Source organism: Bombus fervidus, chromosome 10, assembly GCF_041682495.2.
Source record: "Bombus fervidus isolate BK054 chromosome 10, iyBomFerv1, whole genome shotgun sequence".
In the NCBI taxonomy this organism is placed as follows: domain Eukaryota; kingdom Metazoa; phylum Arthropoda; class Insecta; order Hymenoptera; family Apidae; genus Bombus; species Bombus fervidus.
The window spans coordinates 11,599,198-11,620,466 of record NC_091526.1 but is presented as its reverse complement, the minus strand read 5'-3'; the positions used below and the strand labels follow the sequence as shown (position 1 = coordinate 11,620,466).

At 35.2% G+C, this 21,269-nt stretch overlaps 3 protein-coding genes across 4 annotated transcripts; 2 read left to right on the top strand and 1 right to left on the bottom strand.

The window, feature by feature from the left end:
• Positions 1–116: 116 nt before the first annotated feature.
• LOC139991461 (CKLF-like MARVEL transmembrane domain-containing protein 4) lies at positions 117–12,642 on the bottom strand. 2 transcript variants are annotated; one of them, XM_072011530.1, is made up of 4 exons: positions 12,272–12,642; positions 1,814–1,981; positions 1,627–1,740; positions 117–1,154 (listed from the first exon to the last, which is right to left on the bottom strand). In XM_072011530.1, the coding sequence occupies exons 1-4, from the start codon at positions 12,443–12,445 to the stop codon at positions 1,071–1,073; spliced, it is 540 nt and encodes a 179-aa protein (XP_071867631.1). In that variant the 5' UTR covers positions 12,446–12,642; the 3' UTR covers positions 117–1,070. The 2 variants fall into 2 exon arrangements, with proteins under 2 accessions (XP_071867631.1, XP_071867630.1); XM_072011529.1 differs by lacking the exons at positions 117–1,154; positions 1,627–1,740; positions 12,272–12,642 and adding an exon at positions 2,361–8,027 and having other exon boundaries at positions 1,842–1,981.
• Positions 12,643–13,339: 697 nt separating this feature from the next.
• LOC139991508 (syntenin-1) lies at positions 13,340–15,923 on the top strand. The gene is made up of 8 exons (XM_072011648.1): positions 13,340–13,518; positions 13,805–13,870; positions 13,972–14,160; positions 14,233–14,343; positions 14,439–14,674; positions 14,742–14,895; positions 14,975–15,084; positions 15,157–15,923. The coding sequence occupies exons 2-8, from the start codon at positions 13,820–13,822 to the stop codon at positions 15,209–15,211; spliced, it is 906 nt and encodes a 301-aa protein (XP_071867749.1). The 5' UTR covers positions 13,340–13,518; positions 13,805–13,819; the 3' UTR covers positions 15,212–15,923.
• Positions 15,924–16,131: 208 nt separating this feature from the next.
• Brun (trafficking protein particle complex subunit brun) lies at positions 16,132–20,877 on the top strand. The gene is made up of 12 exons (XM_072011639.1): positions 16,132–17,295; positions 17,376–17,649; positions 17,720–17,918; positions 17,992–18,203; positions 18,267–18,465; positions 18,548–18,962; positions 19,034–19,254; positions 19,336–19,693; positions 19,759–19,915; positions 19,993–20,170; positions 20,243–20,466; positions 20,544–20,877. Exons 1-12 carry the CDS (start codon positions 16,358–16,360, stop codon positions 20,733–20,735), a joined length of 3,567 nt encoding a protein of 1,188 aa, XP_071867740.1. The 5' UTR covers positions 16,132–16,357; the 3' UTR covers positions 20,736–20,877.
• The last annotated feature ends 392 nt before the right edge of the window (positions 20,878–21,269 follow it).

The following is a 21,269-nucleotide window of genomic DNA, read 5'->3' as shown; positions in this document are numbered from 1 at the left end:
ATGCTATTTTTGTAGATTGAAAACAAAAAGTTGTACATATTCCAAAATGTCTTTATTTTCCACATCTGACTCGCTGAAATAAAAGGAAGCATTATCCAAACGCTGTACAAGTGGAATTCAAAGACAATGTCAAAAACGAACATATATTTCAATGGTAATGTGTACAGAAAAAGTACAATGTATCCAGGAGCACACTCATTCACGTAGTAGCAAACAGCTCTTACATCAATGAAAGTGAATTACATAAGTGTCCTTTATGTGATTGTCAGAAAATAAAAAAAAAAAAACAAAAGGAAGAAAAAACGATGTATAGCATCCAATTTGTGCAAATATATTAACTATATAAAACAGATATTTATATATATATATATAAACGTATATAACTAATGCGTGTATACATATAAATAAAAAGTCGCGGTAGTGCGAGAAAGGTACGGTTAGAAAATTAAATTGGACGGGAAGTGCCGCTTAAGGTACATCGATAACCAAACTATATAATTCATTGCATATTATTAAAACAAAAAGAGATCGACATCCAATATGGATTTTATCGATTCTGAAACATAATTTGCTTTTAAAAGGTAACCTTTACGTTTTATTTTAACCGTAACATTTTCCTTATTATTGTATATTATGTTTGTACAGTGAGAAATTGAACCGCGTAACGAAGAGGATACACGAATCTCGTCAAAACAAAAACTTTAAGAATCGTTGGTATCTCTTCGGCGCATTAACCCGTCCTGAACCAGCGGTAAACTGTATTCATCTTTGTTTTATAATCGTTCGAGTAGCGAGCATGATCCCAGAAAACCGTAGTCGCAAACCTCTATCGATCGAACAGCATGATCGTCCGGTTTGATCAATCTTTAAGGCACGTATATTATAGAGTCTCTTGTTAAGCTACAACACATTATCAGGTAGGGGCTTCGTTGGACTAGCTTCGACTCATTCGTCTGTCCACGATCTTACTCTTGTTCGTAGAACGTACGATCGCGAAAACCCGAGTGTAGTAGCTGTGTCGTAGGTGCTCTTCAGGTACCTAGCGTCTCTTCGAGTACCTTTGCTTCTCTTCACTGTGTGTTACTGCTTCTGAATTCGACGTAGAGGAAATACGACCCGGCAGCGTACGCCAACGTATTAAAGATTCCAAAGATCTACGCAAATAGTGGAAGAGTTTTAATCGTTATTCTCATTAGTAGGTGAAAACCGGACCGTTTTACGACTTCGATTGGATCGTCAAACAGGTACAGTTGCTCACAAAAATATCTGGACACCTACCACAGAGACTTTTTATCCACATATCGTAAGTGTTATATAAAACATTTTGAATTTTTATTCGTAAAAGGTTTCTATAAATGTTTAGAAATTTTCTTGAACAACTGTATCTTGTTTTTTCATTTAACGCACAGTTGAGTGGAATGGAACAAATAGATTGCAGATTTTTATGCATTCATGGGAAATTTAGAAACGCAACTACGCTATAGTAAAATTCACGTTACTACAATTTGACCAGTGAGGAGAATACTTACGAGCGGTGGTATAGATTCCACCTGTCTAATTATATTCATAGAAACATAAATTTGCATAGATATCTGCAGTCTAGTGACGAGGCACGTTTATTCTTACCCCTGCGGCAATATTCCTCGAGACCGGTGAACCTTGTAACGAGGTCCAGACAGATAACTGAACCACGAAGGCAATCAAATAAAGGAAGGTGAATATTCCTGTGTTCAAAAGTTCCTGCAATTGAACAAACGCTTTGTAAGTACGAGATGAAGTTACGTTCGCAAAGTAAAAATTGTTGTTTACTCACCGTTGCAATCCAGTTGATAGGTAGCTTAAGCGCTTCTCGAATCGACAGCAGATAGGTGAAACTCCATAAAAGAGTAGCGATAAAAGCTGTTACGGCGACGAATAAAAACCAATGGGACCCGCTTACTATTGCCGGTGAGGCACATGCCATACATATTATACCAAAACCCTGAAACCAATTGAAACACGCATTCCTTTAATTTAATGATCTTCAATATCGAATCGATATGCCAATTTTCATTGTGTATATATGAAATTTTCGTGTCTATGCTAATTCGAACACGACACTGCACTTCTTACGTTCTAGTCGTGCGTGTATTATTTGCTATGGAGGAGCCTATTTAGTTGGTTCATATTAGCCGTATAATTGTCTACCCTTTATTTACATGAATTATTTGTTAAACATGTTATGGCATGTAATATTAAATTTGGGATGTTCGAGGACATTATACGAATTTTTTCAAATGTTTTTAATGGCCCACACGAAACTCCCACGTTTACACTTTAAAAGTACAGTAGATAGGTTTATCTATTAAAGATCAATTTACCACTGCTTTTACTTGTTATCGCGTATGAATAGAAAAAGAACACGAACAGCTTAAGAAGCCAAATTGTTTTCTAATGCTTCGTTAGTTTTCTGTCGTATTTCATTAAATTTCTGAACGTAATAATTAAGCGATTTTCCCAGTTCTACCGGAATAAATTCTTCGAATTCCGGGGCTTCTGCTTTCGTTTCGAGAAGTTCAGGAAATTCTGCAGATAATGTATTGAAAAAATAAACATCCCTATGAACGATCTTATCTTGAACTTCCCCCAATTTCGCGTCTCTTTCAGCTTGCAAAGCGACGAAAGGAATCCTCTTTGCTTCGAGTTCCGAGGGAACTAAATTCCTTTTACTCAAAAGAACTTCTTTCATTCTGTCGAACTCCTTCGATTTCCACGCGACGTCTTTTGGAATTGGAACGCTTCGCGCCCTTTTCTCCGCTTGCAACCTCAACCTTGTCTCTTGTTCTCTCCTAAGTCTTTCTCTTGCCTCTTTTGCCTCTCTTTTAACTTCTTCCTCGCGCCTTGCTAATCTTTTCGCGACTATATCGGGATCGTTATTGACAAAATCGTTCTGCCAACTGGTGAAAAGCTTTTTCCTTCGCGTCTCTTTCCAGGTATATTCTTCGAACCAATCCATTCTTTCTATCGTGCTTTCGTTACGAGAAACCTCTGCTTCTGTGAACACACGAAACAATCCACCACCATCGCCTACTCCTATCTTCTTGAAACCATCGTTATATAATACAGGAGATTCTAACAAAGTAAGATAAGTAATTGGTTCCAATGAAACGATTTGGGTAAATATCGGCTGGGTCGATTCGTTCTTTATATCCCACATCTCAAGGTTCCCGTCTTGGCTGCCGACCAAAAATACCCCAGGTTCGTTAGCCCAACAACAACTCGTATAACGAGAGGAAGTTGTTCTCCAAAATAAAGGAGAGTCGATATGATCGTCGTTCCAAATGGCAAACACTCGTCCACCTACTGTCAGGAGCACGTTCTGAAGATGTGCCGACCGCGTGATCTCTACAACAGGGCCATTGTGTGCGTAAGAACAGTTTAACATATCGCATTCGATAATGTCTGTTGAATTTTCTTCGAATATTTGCTTTTCCCATGCGCACGTTATCAACCCTTCTACACAACCTATCCATAGATATTTCGTTATGCAATTCTTCTCTCTTACGTCATTTTTGTTCGTATCCGGTGAATTTTCGCCGTGTTCAGCGACGATAGGTGGAAAGCAGAAACATAAAGGAGTAAACTGTGGCTTTTCATCGACAGTTTGAATTTTTATACGGAAATTCGGGCGAAGAGGTTCGTCAGAATCTTCATCATTGCGAGTAGAACGTCTCGAAAGAAGAGAAATATTCCAAACTGCTATCGTGCCGTCCTCGGAAGCGGTTAGAAGTTGCACGTCACAAGAAACGAAAGACTTTGTCAAGCTTCCATCTGGCTCTGTGTTATGTTTGGCAGGTACCCATCGAATGTTTCGAACAGGTAGCTGATGAGAACGATGTTTGTCCGAAACAACGATAGGACGAAGCACTGGTAAACTGTTTCGTGTCGACGTTCCAAGTTTTATATTTCCGTCGTCGAGATTATTTAGAAATTCTTTGATGTTCCAGATAACTATCTGACCAGTGGAACGACCTCCTATTAAAAGATTATCGTCGTAAAGGCAAAACGAGATGGTGTAAATTTCTCTGTGGTCCTGAAGCGCAAGCTGTGGACGAAGTGGATCGTTTAATTTCCAAAGGAGCACTCTGGTCTGAAATTCGGCCTTGTTTCTACATTCGTTCTTTCCAGTTTGTCTAGAAAATGTCGATTTGCTGATGTACGAAATCGCTAAGTATTCTGTCAATTTTGGATGCAACGAAACGTCAGAAACAGTTCTATTGGCTGTGAAATTGAAATCAGTGAACGACACCTGTTCACGAAATGCAGACGTATTGGAGACTGTTGAGATATCTCCTTTTTGGCTAGATAAATTTTCAATATCATCCACGTGCAAATTAACAGCTGCGTTATATTTAATCGCATCGATCATTTGTTGCGAACGAGCTTCTAAAAATAATTCTAAAGCTGTTTTTTCCCTGGGTTTCTCGATTTCCTTGCATTGAACAGCGTCCTCTCTTTGTGGCCGATCGTCGTCATCTGTTTCCGATCCTTCTTTTAACTGTTCCTCTTCTTCGTTATTTGCAACCATAAACTCGCCCAAAATGTCTTCGCACGCGTATTGAGTCCATGCATTTTTAGGATACTCGGGACACGTTTGAACAAACGTTTCACGAGGTTGCATATGCGTCTGAACAGCTCTGCAAATGCATTTTCTATCGACGTTTTCGAATTTCTCGTCTTCGTTGATCAGCTGAACGTAACTGTCTCTAGAATCATTCGCGCTTCTATCGCATAACGTTCGACAAGAATTCAGAAATCTTCCAGGTAATACGATCTCTATTTCAAAATATTCTCTCGTGTTCCTGACGAATGTTTCCTCTACCTCCAAGTCACTACCTAAAGAGTTCCACGGTTTAACAGTCTTTATTACTTTGCCGATAACTTTCTTCCAAATAATACGAGTAATACTTCTATTTCGCTGTCGTACAAGGTCCCTCGCTTCTTCGGTGAGACAAATCACAAATTCGTCGGACATTAACTTAGTAGACGAATAGCCTACAAGGATCGTATCAGCCTCGTAAATTTCGATATCTTCTCGGAAAACCGCCAGCGAGGAATCGGGTGATTTAGCGAACTTCGCGACAACGTCTCGGTGTACATACGCCCACGGATATTCCAGGAACACGTGTTCGCCGACCAAACAACCCAGTTCTCGTTGCGTCTTGGGATCGAGCTTCACGCGTTCTACATTCTCGATATTTTCGTCGACTAGCGTCCACCCGTGCGGATACTTAACCGCTTTCCTTCGCATCTCGTCTTTCTTTACGACTGTCCGGTACGATACTCGGTTAGAGTCATTAGAGATACCAAGCATCGATCAAACTTTCTTATACCCTAGAAACCAACCGACTTCGATCATCCTACGTTGGATTTCTTTCTAGCTGTTATTTGTCGCAAATGAAAATCGTTCACCTAAAGAAAATTATATTTAAAGCTGCACGGCCTTGATTCGAGCTATACTCGACGTCGTATTTTATTCCATTTAATACTCTCTTCATGCGACTAGTCATATTCCTTCCCTTGTACTCGTCAACTATGAACAATCTACGAATTTAACCTACTAGATATAAATCAGTCACGACAAAACGTTTAGTGTTACGATGAAGTAAAAATAGCGCGCGAACCTTGTTGGCATGAAATTTAGATATGAATGTTTATAATATACAAGAGGCTGGAATGTATGAAAGGGTGAACGGGCGCGAAAGTGCGAAGGATTGGAACGCTGATTGGAACTGTATACCGAAGGAAGAATTTCACTTTCACTCGTTTGAAAACGTCGTCGACCGCGATAAACGTTCGACTGAGAATTCCTAACATCGATAGCTTATGCAACGACTGTGCAAGTTATTAAAATATTAGCGACATAATCGTTCGATTTGCTTAGAAATACCTTGTGTTTTCTTTTATCTAATTTCTGTTCTTTATATATCGGTGTGATGTTTTTGAAACGAAATAACGACGATTCCTAAAATAACTTTAAAAGAGGGTAACTAGCTGTTAGGAAATATAGGTCGGGCATCTGCATTATTCATTGGGGGAATGATGTACAAGCATTAACGCGCCACTTTTAATATACATACATAACATTAACGATCGTAATAAAGATGATAGCGAACCGCTCTAGCCCCATTCACTTAAACTATGTAGTAGATATGCAATTGATGAGTAGGGAACTGAAACATGACATCATCGCATTGATGGCGCACACATTTCCCACTGCATTCCGATAACGATAGTTTTCGCTTTTGCAACGTATCGGCAAACATAAGGACTTGTAACGGTTTCGTACGAGACCTTTTCATATTTCGTCGAAGCTTTAGGTGTCTCTTAACATTGGACAAACTTAAATGGCCCGAAAAATTAATTGGAGCAAAAACGTGCAATAAATTTGACTTGAATGAAACATACAGAAGAGGCGGGCGGACGTGTAACGAAGAAAATTTTCGTGGAAGCGAATGCTCTTCTAAACTTAGCAACAAGTGTTCTACTAAATTCCAAGTTTTCATCGTCGAGTCAATGGTGATGAACGAGGCCACGAGTTACTGAAATATTACATGAATTAGATTCTTGGTTACTATCGTTAAGCGTCAGACGAGTTTATCAAATAAGTGGAAAAAGTGTTTACGGCGGAAATAGCACAATAAACTCAGTATTAACGTGATAAAAGATATTTGTAAATAAAAGACTTATACGCGCGTGTGTGTAAAAATTTCAGCAGCAATTCAGGAGGCATTCATTCGCGGACGTATGTGTAACATGATTGCCATTCGTGCATGTAGGAAACCGCTTACTTAAAGTCCAGATAATTAATCGAAATGCGAAGTCAGTACTTAGAAATAACAGATAAGATATAACTCGAGGAGAAACCTTACGACACACATGCGCTATTCGTGTACGATTACTAAGTGGCTACTACCTACAGTTTAAACTAACAGTTTACAAAGCTAGAATTTTTTCATCGTATCACGATCAATTAATGGAAATTAAGAAAAAATCCTGAGAAAAGCATCATCATGTGAAACAGAGTTATGTAAAACAGTGTTTTCTAGTTCAGAATTTAAATTATGACGATAAATCACATGTTAGATTAGTTCAAAAGAACAGTGATTGGTATTGATAAATTCTCTTAGATAACAATAACAAATTTGGCAATAAAGTAAAGGAAATTTTAAAAGTAAATTTTATTAATTATTACAAGTCATCCGATTCGAGTCATCATTAGGAAACAACGCGTAACTTACCAGTTTATTAATAGATATTACTTGTTAAAGTTGGGAAATTATTTTGTAAGGGAGCAACGATGTTAAAACAACAGTCATATCATTTATCGACTTCTTTCACGCGTCATTTCTAAAACTATAGCGCTAAACTTTAGTATAATTCTGTCAGAGAAATGACGTACACTCCTTAAAACAGTGATGACTCTAACAAGTTCTCCGCTTTATCTTAAGGTTCCAGAAATAATACTTTTACAATCGGAGACGAACGACTTGGACTCGTAACTTCCGAGCAACGAACAATAATGCTTTTCGTTCTTGGCAATAAATGGCACCGGAAACTGTGACTTATGAAAAAGAAACGTCGATCGATTCGCATAGATTGATACGTCTCTTGTTCGTTCCACCCGTTTAAATTGGCAAATACTTTCAAAATTATCAGGATTTACGCTAGTTCGCGGGCTGTTGTAACTTTTTTTTTCTGTTTAAAAGGCTACTGTTCGCGATACAGGCCTCTTTTTATCTATAAATCAATTTGTGCAACATTACGATTTATTAAACGATTACGTAATTTCAATGAGTCAACGTACGTTATCGCGCTTGTTCCATCATAATGAAATGCACACCGGTTATAGAGAAATAACTGCGTAATTAGTAATATAAATCGCGTTAAATAATGTTACGGATTTAAATCTGACACTAACGTGATATAGAAGAACTTAAATTGTATTTTGCGCGTCGACAAATATTCCTTGTAACGCGTTAACTATTTCTTACGTCGTATTTCTTGTACTTCCTTTCCCATGTTGTATACATAAATATTTTATACTCCCATGTAAATCACATCTTTCTTCATCACAATTTACGTCGTTCTACGAAGAAGAAACAACAACTACAGATGAATAATAATGCTACTTATTGCTTTGTGTAATGTACGAGTTATATACCTAAGAGATTAGGTCGTTCAACACGATTGCAAGTACACATAGATATCGTCCAAGATCGAAAAACCAATAAAAAGAAGAAATATAAATCGACGCCCATATTTAATATATCCATAAAGATTCACCGTGTGATCTAATCAATTGGCTTATACTTTCACAAACGTGGAAAAAAGATTTATATGACTTGAATTTGCCACTCGAGTCTCTTTCTCTGTGTTACGAGGCGCGGCTTGTCCTTGCGTATAAGGTAGGTATTTGCGTGTGTTTACTGAGTTTACTGCATAACTTGTTGCACCAGGCGATATGCTTCGTGAACAGCTTATACACCATAGACACTCGTGAACCTAGAACTCTGTAATCGTCGTAGTGATCGATATTGCACAATTCCTTGTGTTTTGTTCGTCTGTGAACTAGCTAAAATTCATGTCCTTCGAGTGTTTCTACCTGTCGAGTATTTTTCAAGTATCTAGTAAAACGAGTATTACATATTGATTTCTCGAAATTTCTCAATAATATCTTACACGATGTAAGGAATGCAATACGATGTTATTATCAGGACCACGATTAGCAGAACGATCGATCATTGGTAGAATGTTTGAAGATAATACTTTACGAGAAATATTTGAAGATAAGAATAAAAATTCAAAGAAATTGTGACGTTTTTATCCAGAAATCTTTGTTGGATCTTTTCATAGTAGATAATATCGTATATATGTATTTACAAAATTAAAAATAATACCGAAATTAGATTGGGGTTAGGTTATACGACTGATAATATTTATGGAATATTAGAAATATTAGAAATATTTAAAATAAATGATCACGTGGAAAAAGAATTATTCTATTACCTAGAAAATTCAATTATTCAAACAATGTGTGTCGTGATCTGTTCGAATAATCAAGATTCTACCGTAGTTCGTTCGACAAGTAGAATAACAAACGTCCATCTTGGCGAGGTTAACAACAGTATCGATGACAGTTTGTTCCACATGCACGTGTTTTCCGTTCGGCTACTGTGTAACTTTTTCCGCGCGTTTTATTCTCACGCTCTATCTATGAAAATTACTGAACGACTAAGTACGTATCACCCTGACCGAAATTCACCATTCAAACGAAGCGATTTCTTCCCATTGTGTTCACTGTTACGAAAATTACGCGATATTGGTCGTACGAAACGATTGGGGTTATGTTTACTTAAAAGTCTTCTTAAATTTTGCCTTTACGACTCGACGTAGAGCAAAACGTTGAAACATGTAACTAAGATATAATCTTGTTGATAATGAATTTATTAATGGTAAGAAACTAGAGACATAAGAAACGTGTAAGAACTATAGACTCGAACAGCTTGAAAAAGTTGTAGAATCTATGTCATCGGCGACCCTGAAATATGCTGGATTCATTCTATTCGTAAGTATCATTGTACATGCGGCATAATACATATACGAGAATAAATATGACGTACGTGAATGACACGGTAAATGACATTCGTATTGTGTTAGTTGTACTATCTATTTCTTATTAATGCATTCCACATTAAGGAGTCTTGCTGCTAATGATCAGAGCCGAAGGCTGAAACAACCGGCTTGCGTAACAAGTGCCCTCGTAAATACTAGACAGGATTAATAGAAACGATGTTTTTGGCATCGTTCATCGTGTTTTGGGCATTCATTCATCAATGATAGTAATTGCTCGTTGTAATAATTTAACCTCTTATAACTAAAAGACACAAAAAGTTTCAATGAAATTTGATTCGAGTCGCACACGTGGATCCTATGAACGATAAAGTAGTTGGTAAAAGAACGAAAAATTATCGAGAAAAAGTCAAGGACAGCATGAATTTTTAATGAATCGTTCCGATACCGTTGGTACGGCCTCGACGTATGGCAGTAGGATGGAACTGTGAGTATGTGGGACGCCACGTATGGTCCCGGTCATCGGGATGAACATGTATGGTCATCGAACGTGTGTCTAGTTAGTAGGGACGTGTGTCGAGCGCATCGAAACTATGCCACCGACCGGGAATCGTTCCAAGACTTTGGTCAATCACGCGCGATCATCATCTTTAATAAAAACCGGTTCTCTTTCCCCTTCACATCATTGATATTTGTAGATTTGTTGCTTCTTCTTCTTTAAGAAGATATATTTGGTATTTAACGTGTTGTTTATTTAAAACTTGAAATTACGTATTTGAAAGTTAAGATGAAACGATGTGTATACTTTTATTTAGAGGATTTAGACACATAAAAGTTCATTGAATGCACCAAAGATATATAAAACTCGAAGTATCTATAATGCTTATTACGAATGATGACAAAAATTTTCTGCTTAAGTACCATTTCCTTAGTAGTTACATAGTTTCTTTAGTTTGTAAAAGTATGAATTTGTATAAATATCCACAGGCTAATAATTATGTAAAATTTATAACGTTTTGCATAAATAAATATGCAACCAATAATACACCGTCTGTATCGGCAAATGCGATTCGAGGACAGCAAAAGTCTCGCGGAATAAATAGCTTGGTCATATTTGATTTCTATCTGCTAGTAATTTAATCGCACTGCTGCAAAATCACCGTCAGGATTTGTCATATGTATACTTTTTTTGCTTATGTCTCGCTACATAAATTAGCTCATTTATTTCGATAGGTAGAAAACAATGCGCATCTATTTACGAGCAAATATAAACCGGAAAACGTCAGCGGGCGTGTCTCTGACTGCACGTGCGTGAACCAAAGAGAAACGATGCTTGCCGATGCTGATCACTTAACGGTACCGCTGATTTCGAAGAGGAATCCATTACGCAGCCGGAAAAATAAAAAACAATCAGCTCGTTTTTATTAATATTTCTATTTTAATGATATTTTATAATTTAAAAACAGGAATATTTTAATATGCAGCAGCTAATAGCGGAAAGGGTCTGTTAAATCCAATGATACAGTTGAGGAAATATTGTAGAAGACAAAGGTGTATGTAAATTAAGACGAACAATATTTTAATACCTTTTAATATATTATAATCATTTTAACAAGAGAAATATTTGTGGCGAGAAGGGCAAAAAAATGTTTGTGCCAAAATTAAATGAAAAGATAATCGTGATAACATGGATATGATAGCAATCTAAGTAATGTATTTTTAAACTGTTCCCCTGGAAAAAATGGAAATTGTGTCTCATCGTATTCTTTCTCTAATCTTCGTATGGAAACGGAGTTAATAGTTAACGCCGTGATTTTATGAGAAGTTATTATTAATGTTTCAAGATAGTGGATGATAGTTCGTTAATCGTTCCGTGAGCATATTACCGTTATGCAGTTATGCCGTTGTAGGTTCAACGTTACGGTGCAAACGAAATTCGAAACTACGTATGTTTCCTTACTTTTTAAATGATAGTAAATGTCTTTACTGCATGCTCGGGAAAGTAAGTCGTATTTAGTAGACGCGAAATTGCGCAATGCTGAAAAAGATGTGTGTTTAAAATAACAATGCCGTGCAAAGAGATAATAGGATCGTACTAGCAAAAACGATGATGAATGTTTGCCAAACTCCAATGGGATTAACAACATCGCAAAAATAAAACTCCGTCTAAACGACATAGTAACTGTTCTTACTTTGCAATACACATTGAGGAACACGATGTGTACTTATATCTTGTGTGTGTACGATATGTACCTATATCTTTGAAACGTGGAACAAACATGCGTCTGAGGTTTACTAGTACGTGTTATTCTATTTTTATCAACATAAATGTATTGTGTAGAATCAGTTGCATAATACTACATACTTAATCTATCACATTGTTTGAAAAATACACGAATGTAAGGAAATCGAAATACTCGATGCGATAAATTTTACAATACGTTAATTTTTCCGATATTGTTTTTTTTTATCATATGCGAAGATATCAAAAATGTCATTAATCATTATTATTGAAAAAAATTTTAGATCGCAATCAGCGCTACCTTGTTTTATTAATGATTAATAACCACATTTAATTCTGGCTGTTTGATTAATTAAATCTTGCATTTTAATCAGAAGGGAATTAATTACCCAAGTATGATCGATAGGTTTTACTTACCACTTGTGCGAGTTTAATGATACCAGGTATCGTTCTGAAGTAGGACACGTTCAACGTAATGCCTAACAGAGGGTTAGGTTGAACCGGTTCCGTCTTTACGGTAGGCACCTGTCGAGGATTGTTGCTGGCGTTGTTGCTGGAACCGTCCATTGTCACAACGGTCTCCGACATCATATTATGTTTTCTTCGCGCCAAATATACCACGACGTAATTCGACGTATATTCGTCAGTGAAAGGAATACCGGTGTGAATATGAACACTGATAGAAAATAAAGATAACCGGTACCGCGACTGCCAAGTTCGGAACACCTGTTGGTTCACCACGGCCCGCACGGAGGCCTCACCATTGAATACTACCTACGTATTAGCCAACAACCCGCTGTTCCCCTACCGTATTCTATTTTCCCCCACCTTTATACAATTCCTTCTTTAACTTGTCAACGAAGTTGAAGCCAATCGCCACGTCTTACGAGTTTCCCGTATCTTTCGCTTCTTCCTTATCTATGCCAACCGATAAATACATTTCATTCAATTTTGTACCCCCTCTTTAAAAATTCCATAAATTTTTAATATTCTTCCCGTGTAAACTTTATAAAACTCGCTTCGGATCTCGGTTTATAATTCAATGCAGAATTGCATCATGAATATCTGATAATCATGTAAAATATCTCTTCGTATCCCTACTTTAGAAAATTATACGATTATCGAAGTGTAGAATATCTTGTAACTTAATGAAGCGTGTTTTTAGAACAAAGTAGCTGTTAATTAAAATTTATGTGTGGGAATATCAATACTCTAGTAAATGTATTTTTTTCGAAGAATAAAAAATGATGTATAACCTAGTTGCCTTAGTTTTATTAATGAAATCATTGATATGATGGATGTATTTTCAAATAGATGCGCCTTGACGCGATTACAAGAGAATGTGGAAGATCATTGGTCACTAAAATAGAGATTGTACATGTGATGGAACGTAGAGGCAATGGCGACCCAATAGCTTGCGATTGCACGTTATATACAACAGCGTTAACCAATCAATAAATTGCCCTAACGGAATCGACGTTGACACATCCTACTGGGAGAGCTGTTTTGTTCATCACTTGTGGCTTATCAATGATGCTTCAAGTGCCTCTCATGACGTTTAAGACGTGTAATTTCGTATTTTTTACATAAAGTAGTAAAACGTTGACCAGAGGCTTTGTGCATCGTGATAGGAGTATTGTATTTTATCAATCATCTTTTTAGAGGTGTAGTATTTAAACTTGTATCTAGGTATAAACATTTGTGCAAGATGTCTTAGATATCCAGTACATTCATCGCATCGGTATGCGAATGATCGTCGTCTGAATTAGGATATTATATACATTATTGCATATTTACTATGTTTTAAATTTCATACATCTATTTCTGTTTTGTTTATACTGTCACTGTTTTAAATTGCGATAAATAATTTTACATCCTTGTTTATTGTCTCATTTCACAATTAAAAAAAACATTGTTCCTTAAAAACATATTTTATATAGGTATTTCCAGCAAAATCTATACAAAATGTCTCTGTATCCAACTCTCGAAGACTTGAAGGTGGATCATATAATGAAGGTAAGATCAAACTTTTAGCTATATATATTTTTAACTATAAAGTTATCCATTATTTCACATATTATATATTATATGTATATTAATTTATGTCATATTTGCAGGCTCAACTACAAATGGAGTCACAACACAATGTTCTACCTATATCGCAAGAACAAACAGAACCATCTGCACCTGCGCACAATACCCTTTCTAATATGTTATATCCTTCATTAGGAGAATATATGGGTTTGGAACTTACTGAAGAAATGATAGCACAAAATATGCCCGAATATTCTTGTGTTAAACGAAATGTAAGTGATATAATAGGACCTTAACTAATTTACAATTTACATCAAAATAACTATAAAAAATCTATGTTTCAGATGATGGTGCGTACACCTGTAACCTCAGGTCCTTTAGCAGGTATGGTTGCACCACTATCTGGTCAGTCTTTAGGATTACAGAGAGCACAAGTTACAAATGGTATAAGAGAAGTAAGTAATTCTCCATATTTATGTTATATAATACATATAAAATATTAATATCTTATATCTTGAAAAGGAATTATCTTTTTATCTTATCATTATAGTTGATATTATGCAAGGATAAGGATGGTAAAATTGGTATGAGAGTTAATAATGTAGATAATGGCATTTTCGTATGCCTAGTAAGTCAAAATTCGCCTGCTGCACTTGCTGGATTACGATTTGGAGATCAAATTTTGAGTATCAATGATGTCTCTGTTGCTGGATATACAATGAAACAAGTTCACAAAATATTCAGAAACACTTCCATTAATGGCATTAAAGTAACAGTAAGGGACAGGTCAGTTACATATTCTTTTTAGTCAGTAAAATTATAATTTTACTATATTAAATTTTGTCGATTCTAGACCATTTGAACGCACAGTAACAATGCACAAAGATAGGATAAAATATATTGGATTCCAGTTCAAAAACGGAAAGATAGTCTCTTTAATTAAAGATTCTTCTGCTGCCAAAAATGGACTTTTAACAAATCATCAAATATTAGAAGTTAACGGAAAGGTTTGCTATGACATAATAAATTTATGTGTTTAATACAGTTAATAAGTTTGAATAATATCTCTTCCACAAAATGGTTTAGAATGTTATAGGGTTAAAAGACAATGAAATCACGGAAGAGATTGGGAAAGGCGGGAATATAATCACGTTGACGATTATTCCATCGTATATTTTTAACCACATGATTAAAAGGTACATCTTCGTTAGCATATAACATTATGTCTAACTATATCGCAAATATTTTACCGAAATAATATTTTTCAGAATGAACAGTAGCTTGTTGAAAACATATATGGACCATTCTATGCCAGATTTTTAAAATACTTCGTACTTTAAAGTTGATTTTATATCTTACTTTTTTAGAGATATATATGTATGTGTTCCACATTACAATTAGCATATATAAATCAGGTATAGTAGTGCGTTTATATTCCACATATATAAAAAGATATAATAAAAAGATAAAGATATAAGTCATATCAAAAAGATTAATATCTTTATAATACTTATTATTCGACTTTTTAAACTAAAAAAGTTAACAGGAATAGTTGGAAGTTTTCATTATTTATCATATATAAAAGGAATGGTAATATATAAAAGTATATTTAAATCGTCTTTCATATTTACATAATACCTAACAAATATGTAATGCTTATTCATTTTATTATTTGGAATATAACCACTATTACTATGTTTAGGGTACCTTCGTTATTTAAATAAGAATATTTGTTAATTCTTTTAAAAAAAAGTTCATACCTTTTCTTAACAATTCAAGTTATATGAAAGTATTTTAAACAATGACGCTTAATTATACTTGATATGTACATGTTTGTGCATATTTAAACAATTTCCATAGTATAAAAACTGCAGATTACGGTTTTAATCTCTGTTTTTTTTATTACATTAACGCAATATTTCATCATATCTATTTTTTCTATTGATATAATCTTCATAGAATCTTTAGGTAAAAATATATTTCATATTGTATTTTAGCAATGTGCCAATTCTGTACAAATTATGTACAAATTTTAAATAAAATGTATACTCCCCAGAATTAAAAGTTACATATAAACTCAATACCTATATTTTTCTTTGTTTCCTTTCTTATTCTTTATATTTTTGTTATTTGTTATCCTTATTTTGTGTTCTTTAACAAGTTTTCGTTCCTCTATGATTACTAATTTCATGTGCTAATACGTATGTAATATAAATATGATAAACATTTTATAACGCACGCGCATTTGACATGCCTTAAACATGGCAGTTTGTGTTTTATTTGTCGTCTCTGCAAGTGTAGTAACACAACAATTATCAAAGTGAAATGTAGTATTAAATATTGTTATGATGAACGCGGGATTTAATTGTCGGATTAAAGAATTATCATATATCCGTAATACCGCAGACAAAGTTATTATCTATGTAAACCTAGGTACCGTAAAGTACTACTAGGAAGTGAGTGATATAAATGCGCTCGGCTATTAGTGTTATTTTGTCGAGTCCGGTACCCGACAACAAGATGTCTCATCCTGATTACGAGCAAACTGCTCATGATCATGCAGCATTGCTTCTACTTTTGAGGCCTATTGGCACACAAATCAAACAAAAGACTATTACCAGGTTATGTGAACGAATAATGAAAGCAGGCAGCAGATTCTCTGTGGCCGATTCTACTGGTGGAACGCGCGAAATTCTTGCTAGATTCGTTAGAGAACATCCTGTTGAAAATAACGATTGGGGAGATTTTCAAACTCACAGAAGATTGTTAGGGTTAATTACTTTTGGCAAATATGACAATCAAGTGGAGTTAAACGAGCTGTGCAGAGTCCATGAGACTTTAAAAGTAAAGTACGGTGCAACATTGTATGATTCACGTGCTATTCTTTTTGGGCCATTAGAATCAAATAACGCTCATGAACCACCAGCATCATATAGTACACCTTCGAATTTCAAAACTAGAGCTGTGTTTTATACGGATGAGACATGTCCTGATCTCGAAGTTCATGTAATGGAGTGTCTCAATTCTTTATTCTGGATTTTGGAATCCAAAAGATTAGAAAGATCAAGAGAAAAGATAGACCGGGTCTCTCTTTTACTAGCTCCTTTTGAAAAGAAAGATTTCATAGGATTAGATCTTGAATCTAGGAATAATAGAAAAAGATGTGTAGGTCGCATGACAAAACATTTAGGCGATTTATGTCTCCAAGCTGGACTGCCAGCAGATGCTTTGAGCAATTATAATTCTGCAGCTAGCGTACTACAAGCTGTAAATGATTGGTTGTGGCTAGGAGCAGCATTTGAAGGTTTATGTGCTGCATCTGCTTTAGTGTTATATCCAAATATGTGTAGAAGTCTTCCATTGCAGAGAAACTCTTCTCTTCAGGAAGGAAGTCCAGGTAAGCAGAGGTATGTATAGAATAAATTAATTTCAGAAATGGAAGTTCAATGCTTTGGATAAAGAATGGATAATATTTCAATATATATAGAAGAGGTTCACAAGCTGTGGCAACTTTGCTATCACCCCCAGCTATAGAGGTGGTAAAGAGTAATATGCCACATATTTTGCTACCTGAAGAAATATCAAAAAAGTATCGCGAGGCAATAGTACATTACAGTAAATATCAATATGCTGGAATAATCGAGACAGAAGCTAGCTTTAAGGCTACAAGAATTTCAATAGAGCAAAATTGTACTTTACAAGCTGCTTCATACTTAAATAATGTCATACTTATAAATTTACCATTAAGTGAGCAAGAAAAAGTATGTAGTTTACGCGAGAATGTTATTAATTTACTAAATGACAATAACAAGAAATTATACAATATTTTAGATTGATCGGTTCACTACATTATCAGATTTATACACAAGTTTTGGTTTTATAAGAAAAGCATCATTTTGTCTAAGATTAGCTGCAACAAGACATGTATCTCAAAATAATCCTAATCCAGATTGGCAACAGTGTTATAATTTAATGTTACAAGCTACTTCTGGATTTAAATTGTCCTTAGATCCTGTTGATATGTCTCCTGGTAATTTTTTTTATGACATAATTTTGCATCGTGTCGTAACGCGTTAGCGTTAAGGGAAAATTTGTTTGTATAGAAAACCATAGAGGCTGGCCAGTTATACAAATTCAGGTAATAAATGAACTTGTTACTGCCGCTAATCGCATGGGTAATCCAGCATTGGCGACGAGACACATGACATTTCTACTTCAAACGATGTACAATTACTTAACTCCTAACGAACGTAAAGAAACTGCTTTGCAACTTCAAAATGTATCTCAACAATGCGAAGGCGCTCCCGTACCTCTCGTAAGTTTTACGAAAATGTTAGGATAACGTTTTCAGTGTTGAAAGTAAAATTGTTCCCAATAGGTTTTAGATTCTGGAACAGTTATACCGCCTGCTAATTTAACGAATATTCCAAAAACTAAATCATTTATTTTAAAAAATATGCAACCACATCTTCAACCTCAAAAGATTGAAAGAGTCAAAGAAGATCATGGTCCATTTTTATTTACACCCATTAACTTTGGATCTTTAGAGAGGAAAAATATATCTAAGAGTAAAGTTGGTACGTGCATGTATCGACTAGACGTTGCCTACAACATTGTATTATTTATAATTTACTATATAATAAATATAAATGGTTACAGATTATTTATGGGTAGAAGGTGATATTTGCGAAGTATCCATGCAACTTATTAATCCCTTACCGTTTGAACTTCACGTTTCCAATATGAGGCTTCTTACAAATGGTGTAGTATTCGAGTCAATTCCCGAAAGTATTACGCTTCCTGCTGAATCAGGACCAATTGCGGTAACATTAGCGGGCAGGCCTAAAGAAATTGGAGATTTAGAGATTCTCGGCTTTAGTACGCATACATTAGGGGTGAAATCAAATTGTAGATTAAGGTACATGGAGGGAATGGTTCACTCTCAATATACCGTCGAGGTAGTTCCAGCTTTACCGAGAATAGAAGTAGCTACAAGTTTACCTCAAACTGCAAGCTTTAGCTCTGGAGACAATATAGTTACTAGCGCAAGTATATCACTATATGGCGGAGAAAGGTACGTCTATTATAAATAATTATAATAACAAATCTTTATACTGGGACCTAATAGCCATTTCTACGCTGTAGCGCCGAATGTACTGTAACAATTACAAATATTGGCCAAGTTCCTATCGAAACAATCGAACTATCGATACAATCAACATTAGACACAATACTCGAAAGTAAAATATTTAAATGGAGCGATAAAAATTTTATGGCACAGTTACCCATACAACCCGGTGCTAGTGCTAGTCTTACATTGTATTTATATGCGGCTACAGATTTTATAGCACCTACATCGCGAAATGGTAATATGATCAATTGCTTCTATCTGTTTCTTTCAATACAATGACAGTGTAATAAATTATTATATATTAAATATCTTTTAGATATTAGCAGCAGTACGTATCTCAGTCAGCCGAGCAGTTTAATGTCTCATTCAGGACACAGCTCGTTACCATCTAGATTAAGTTCCCCGTCGCATACAAAGAGACAATCCGAATTAACTTCCTCATTCAGATCAGGTTTAAGTTCTCATTCGGGCCATTCTTCTTTGGCAAGTTCGCGTTTATCCAAGCTTGCAGTTCCATTACATACTTCAAATGTTGTCGAAGGGCAATTGAAAATAAAGTACTCGGGTGGTACAGGTCTAACGGCAGGTTATTGTCGTATATCATCAGTTTTTATCACAATTGAAATGTTGCCTAGTGTACAAATTACAAATTGGGATGTACTTCCAGCAGAAACGTAAGCGCTTAACGAAAGAGTCTTATCTCATATTTCGATCTAAATACGTATATGTATATTTTCAGGCCGTCACAGTTTTATCTCGTATTAGATTTAACAAATATGACTAATCATGAAATGGAATTGCATTATACGCAAACTAAATGTATATACATGGAGGGTAAAGAGCCTTGTAGAATTCCTGTACCGGTTGATAGATGTCCACTTAATAAATTATCAATGGTAATAAAGAATATCTTTTATTCATTTTATAATTAAGAAATCTTATAATTAACAAATAGTTTCTGTTTTATTGATAGTTAAATGGGGCAGGTGATATCGGAGAACTACAAAAAGTTTGTTCCGAACATATTGCTTCGTTAGTTGACTTACGGTGGCAATTATTGGGCACGGAATCGATCGGTAAAGCAACCCTTTCTGGCATTACTCTCACCCAAGATATGTTGGATCTCGTTAGAATGAGTCCCTTACAGTGGGGTATGTTTGAATAATTGTCGTATAATTATGATCCTTTAATTACCCTATATTAAATTGACAAATGTTTTTCAGAAATCAAAATAAACGATGCAACTGTAAAGGCACAAGATGAACTTACGTGTAGTTTAGGTGAATGCGTTAGTGTCGGAATAGGGATATGTAATGCTTTGGAACATCCACTGAGTGATCTTATGTTAACTATAAATTTTTATCAAGATCACCATAATGGTGTAAATAATTATCAATTAGAAACGAGATTATCCATTGCTGGCGCAAATAGAGTCATGCTTCCGGCAGTAAGTTATTTTAGTGATAAAAATATATACAATCCTAATAGTTGCATTTCCTTCTCTTTCTTTCTATTCTTTTTTAGTTACAAGAATATGGACGAGTTTATCACGAATGTCGTGTAGTATTCTTTACAGCTGGACAGTATAAAATAGATATTCAATGTAGTAGTAAAGAGTCAACTCCAAATACGCCGGTTCTTTGTTCGGAATTGATAAACGCTGGACATACGTGGCGTTATATACCACCGATAGAAATAACTGTCGATGATTACTGATGTAAATGAAATTATTAAATGTGTGATTTTGTAACATTTATTAGGCAGAGAGAAAAATAAAATGTATTTATGCTATGTTATTATCACTGTATGCAGTAAGATGTAAAAACTTCTACTTTTTTTAATAAACTATCAAAGAATAGTTGATTTTTATAAATATTCCATTCCAATATATTTATATTTTACATATTTACTTTACAGATACGTCGCTGCACGCGCTGTCGATAAAAAGCACATTTTTACCATTGAGCACCGTACTCGAAATTCTATTTTGTTCTTCTGCAATTTGCTATATAGTTTTCAGCGATAACTTCGTCAACAAGGTTTCCTTCTCTTCGATTCAAAATTTTTTCGAATTTCGCGAAGATTATTTCAGAATAAATATAACCCCATCCCCAATTAAAGTCGCTGTTTAAATTTTCTTTAAAATCGAACCTTGTGAATTAGTCTCCTCGAATGTAACATGCGTTACTGCACAACTGTCTTGATTCATTTTTGCTTATGAAAATAAGTCGATCAAACTGCGCGCCATAT

Bases quoted from the DNA above. Each gene is read 5' to 3' on its own strand.
- LOC139991461 (XM_072011529.1), bottom strand. From the start codon at position 5,353: ATGCTTGGTATCTCTAATGACTCTAACCGAGTATCGTACCGGACAGTC.
- LOC139991508 (XM_072011648.1), top strand. From the start codon at position 13,820: ATGTCTCTGTATCCAACTCTCGAAGACTTGAAGGTGGATCATATAATG. The intron at 14,161-14,232 runs GTAAGTGATATA...TCTATGTTTCAG, and splicing joins ATTCTTGTGTTAAACGAAAT to ATGATGGTGCGTACACCTGT. The intron at 15,085-15,156 runs GTACATCTTCGT...AATATTTTTCAG, and splicing joins TTTAACCACATGATTAAAAG to AATGAACAGTAGCTTGTTGA.
- Brun (XM_072011639.1), top strand. From the start codon at position 16,358: ATGCGCTCGGCTATTAGTGTTATTTTGTCGAGTCCGGTACCCGACAAC. The intron at 18,204-18,266 runs GTAAGTTTTACG...TGTTCCCAATAG, and splicing joins AAGGCGCTCCCGTACCTCTC to GTTTTAGATTCTGGAACAGT. The intron at 19,916-19,992 runs GTAATAAAGAAT...TTTTATTGATAG, and splicing joins CACTTAATAAATTATCAATG to TTAAATGGGGCAGGTGATAT.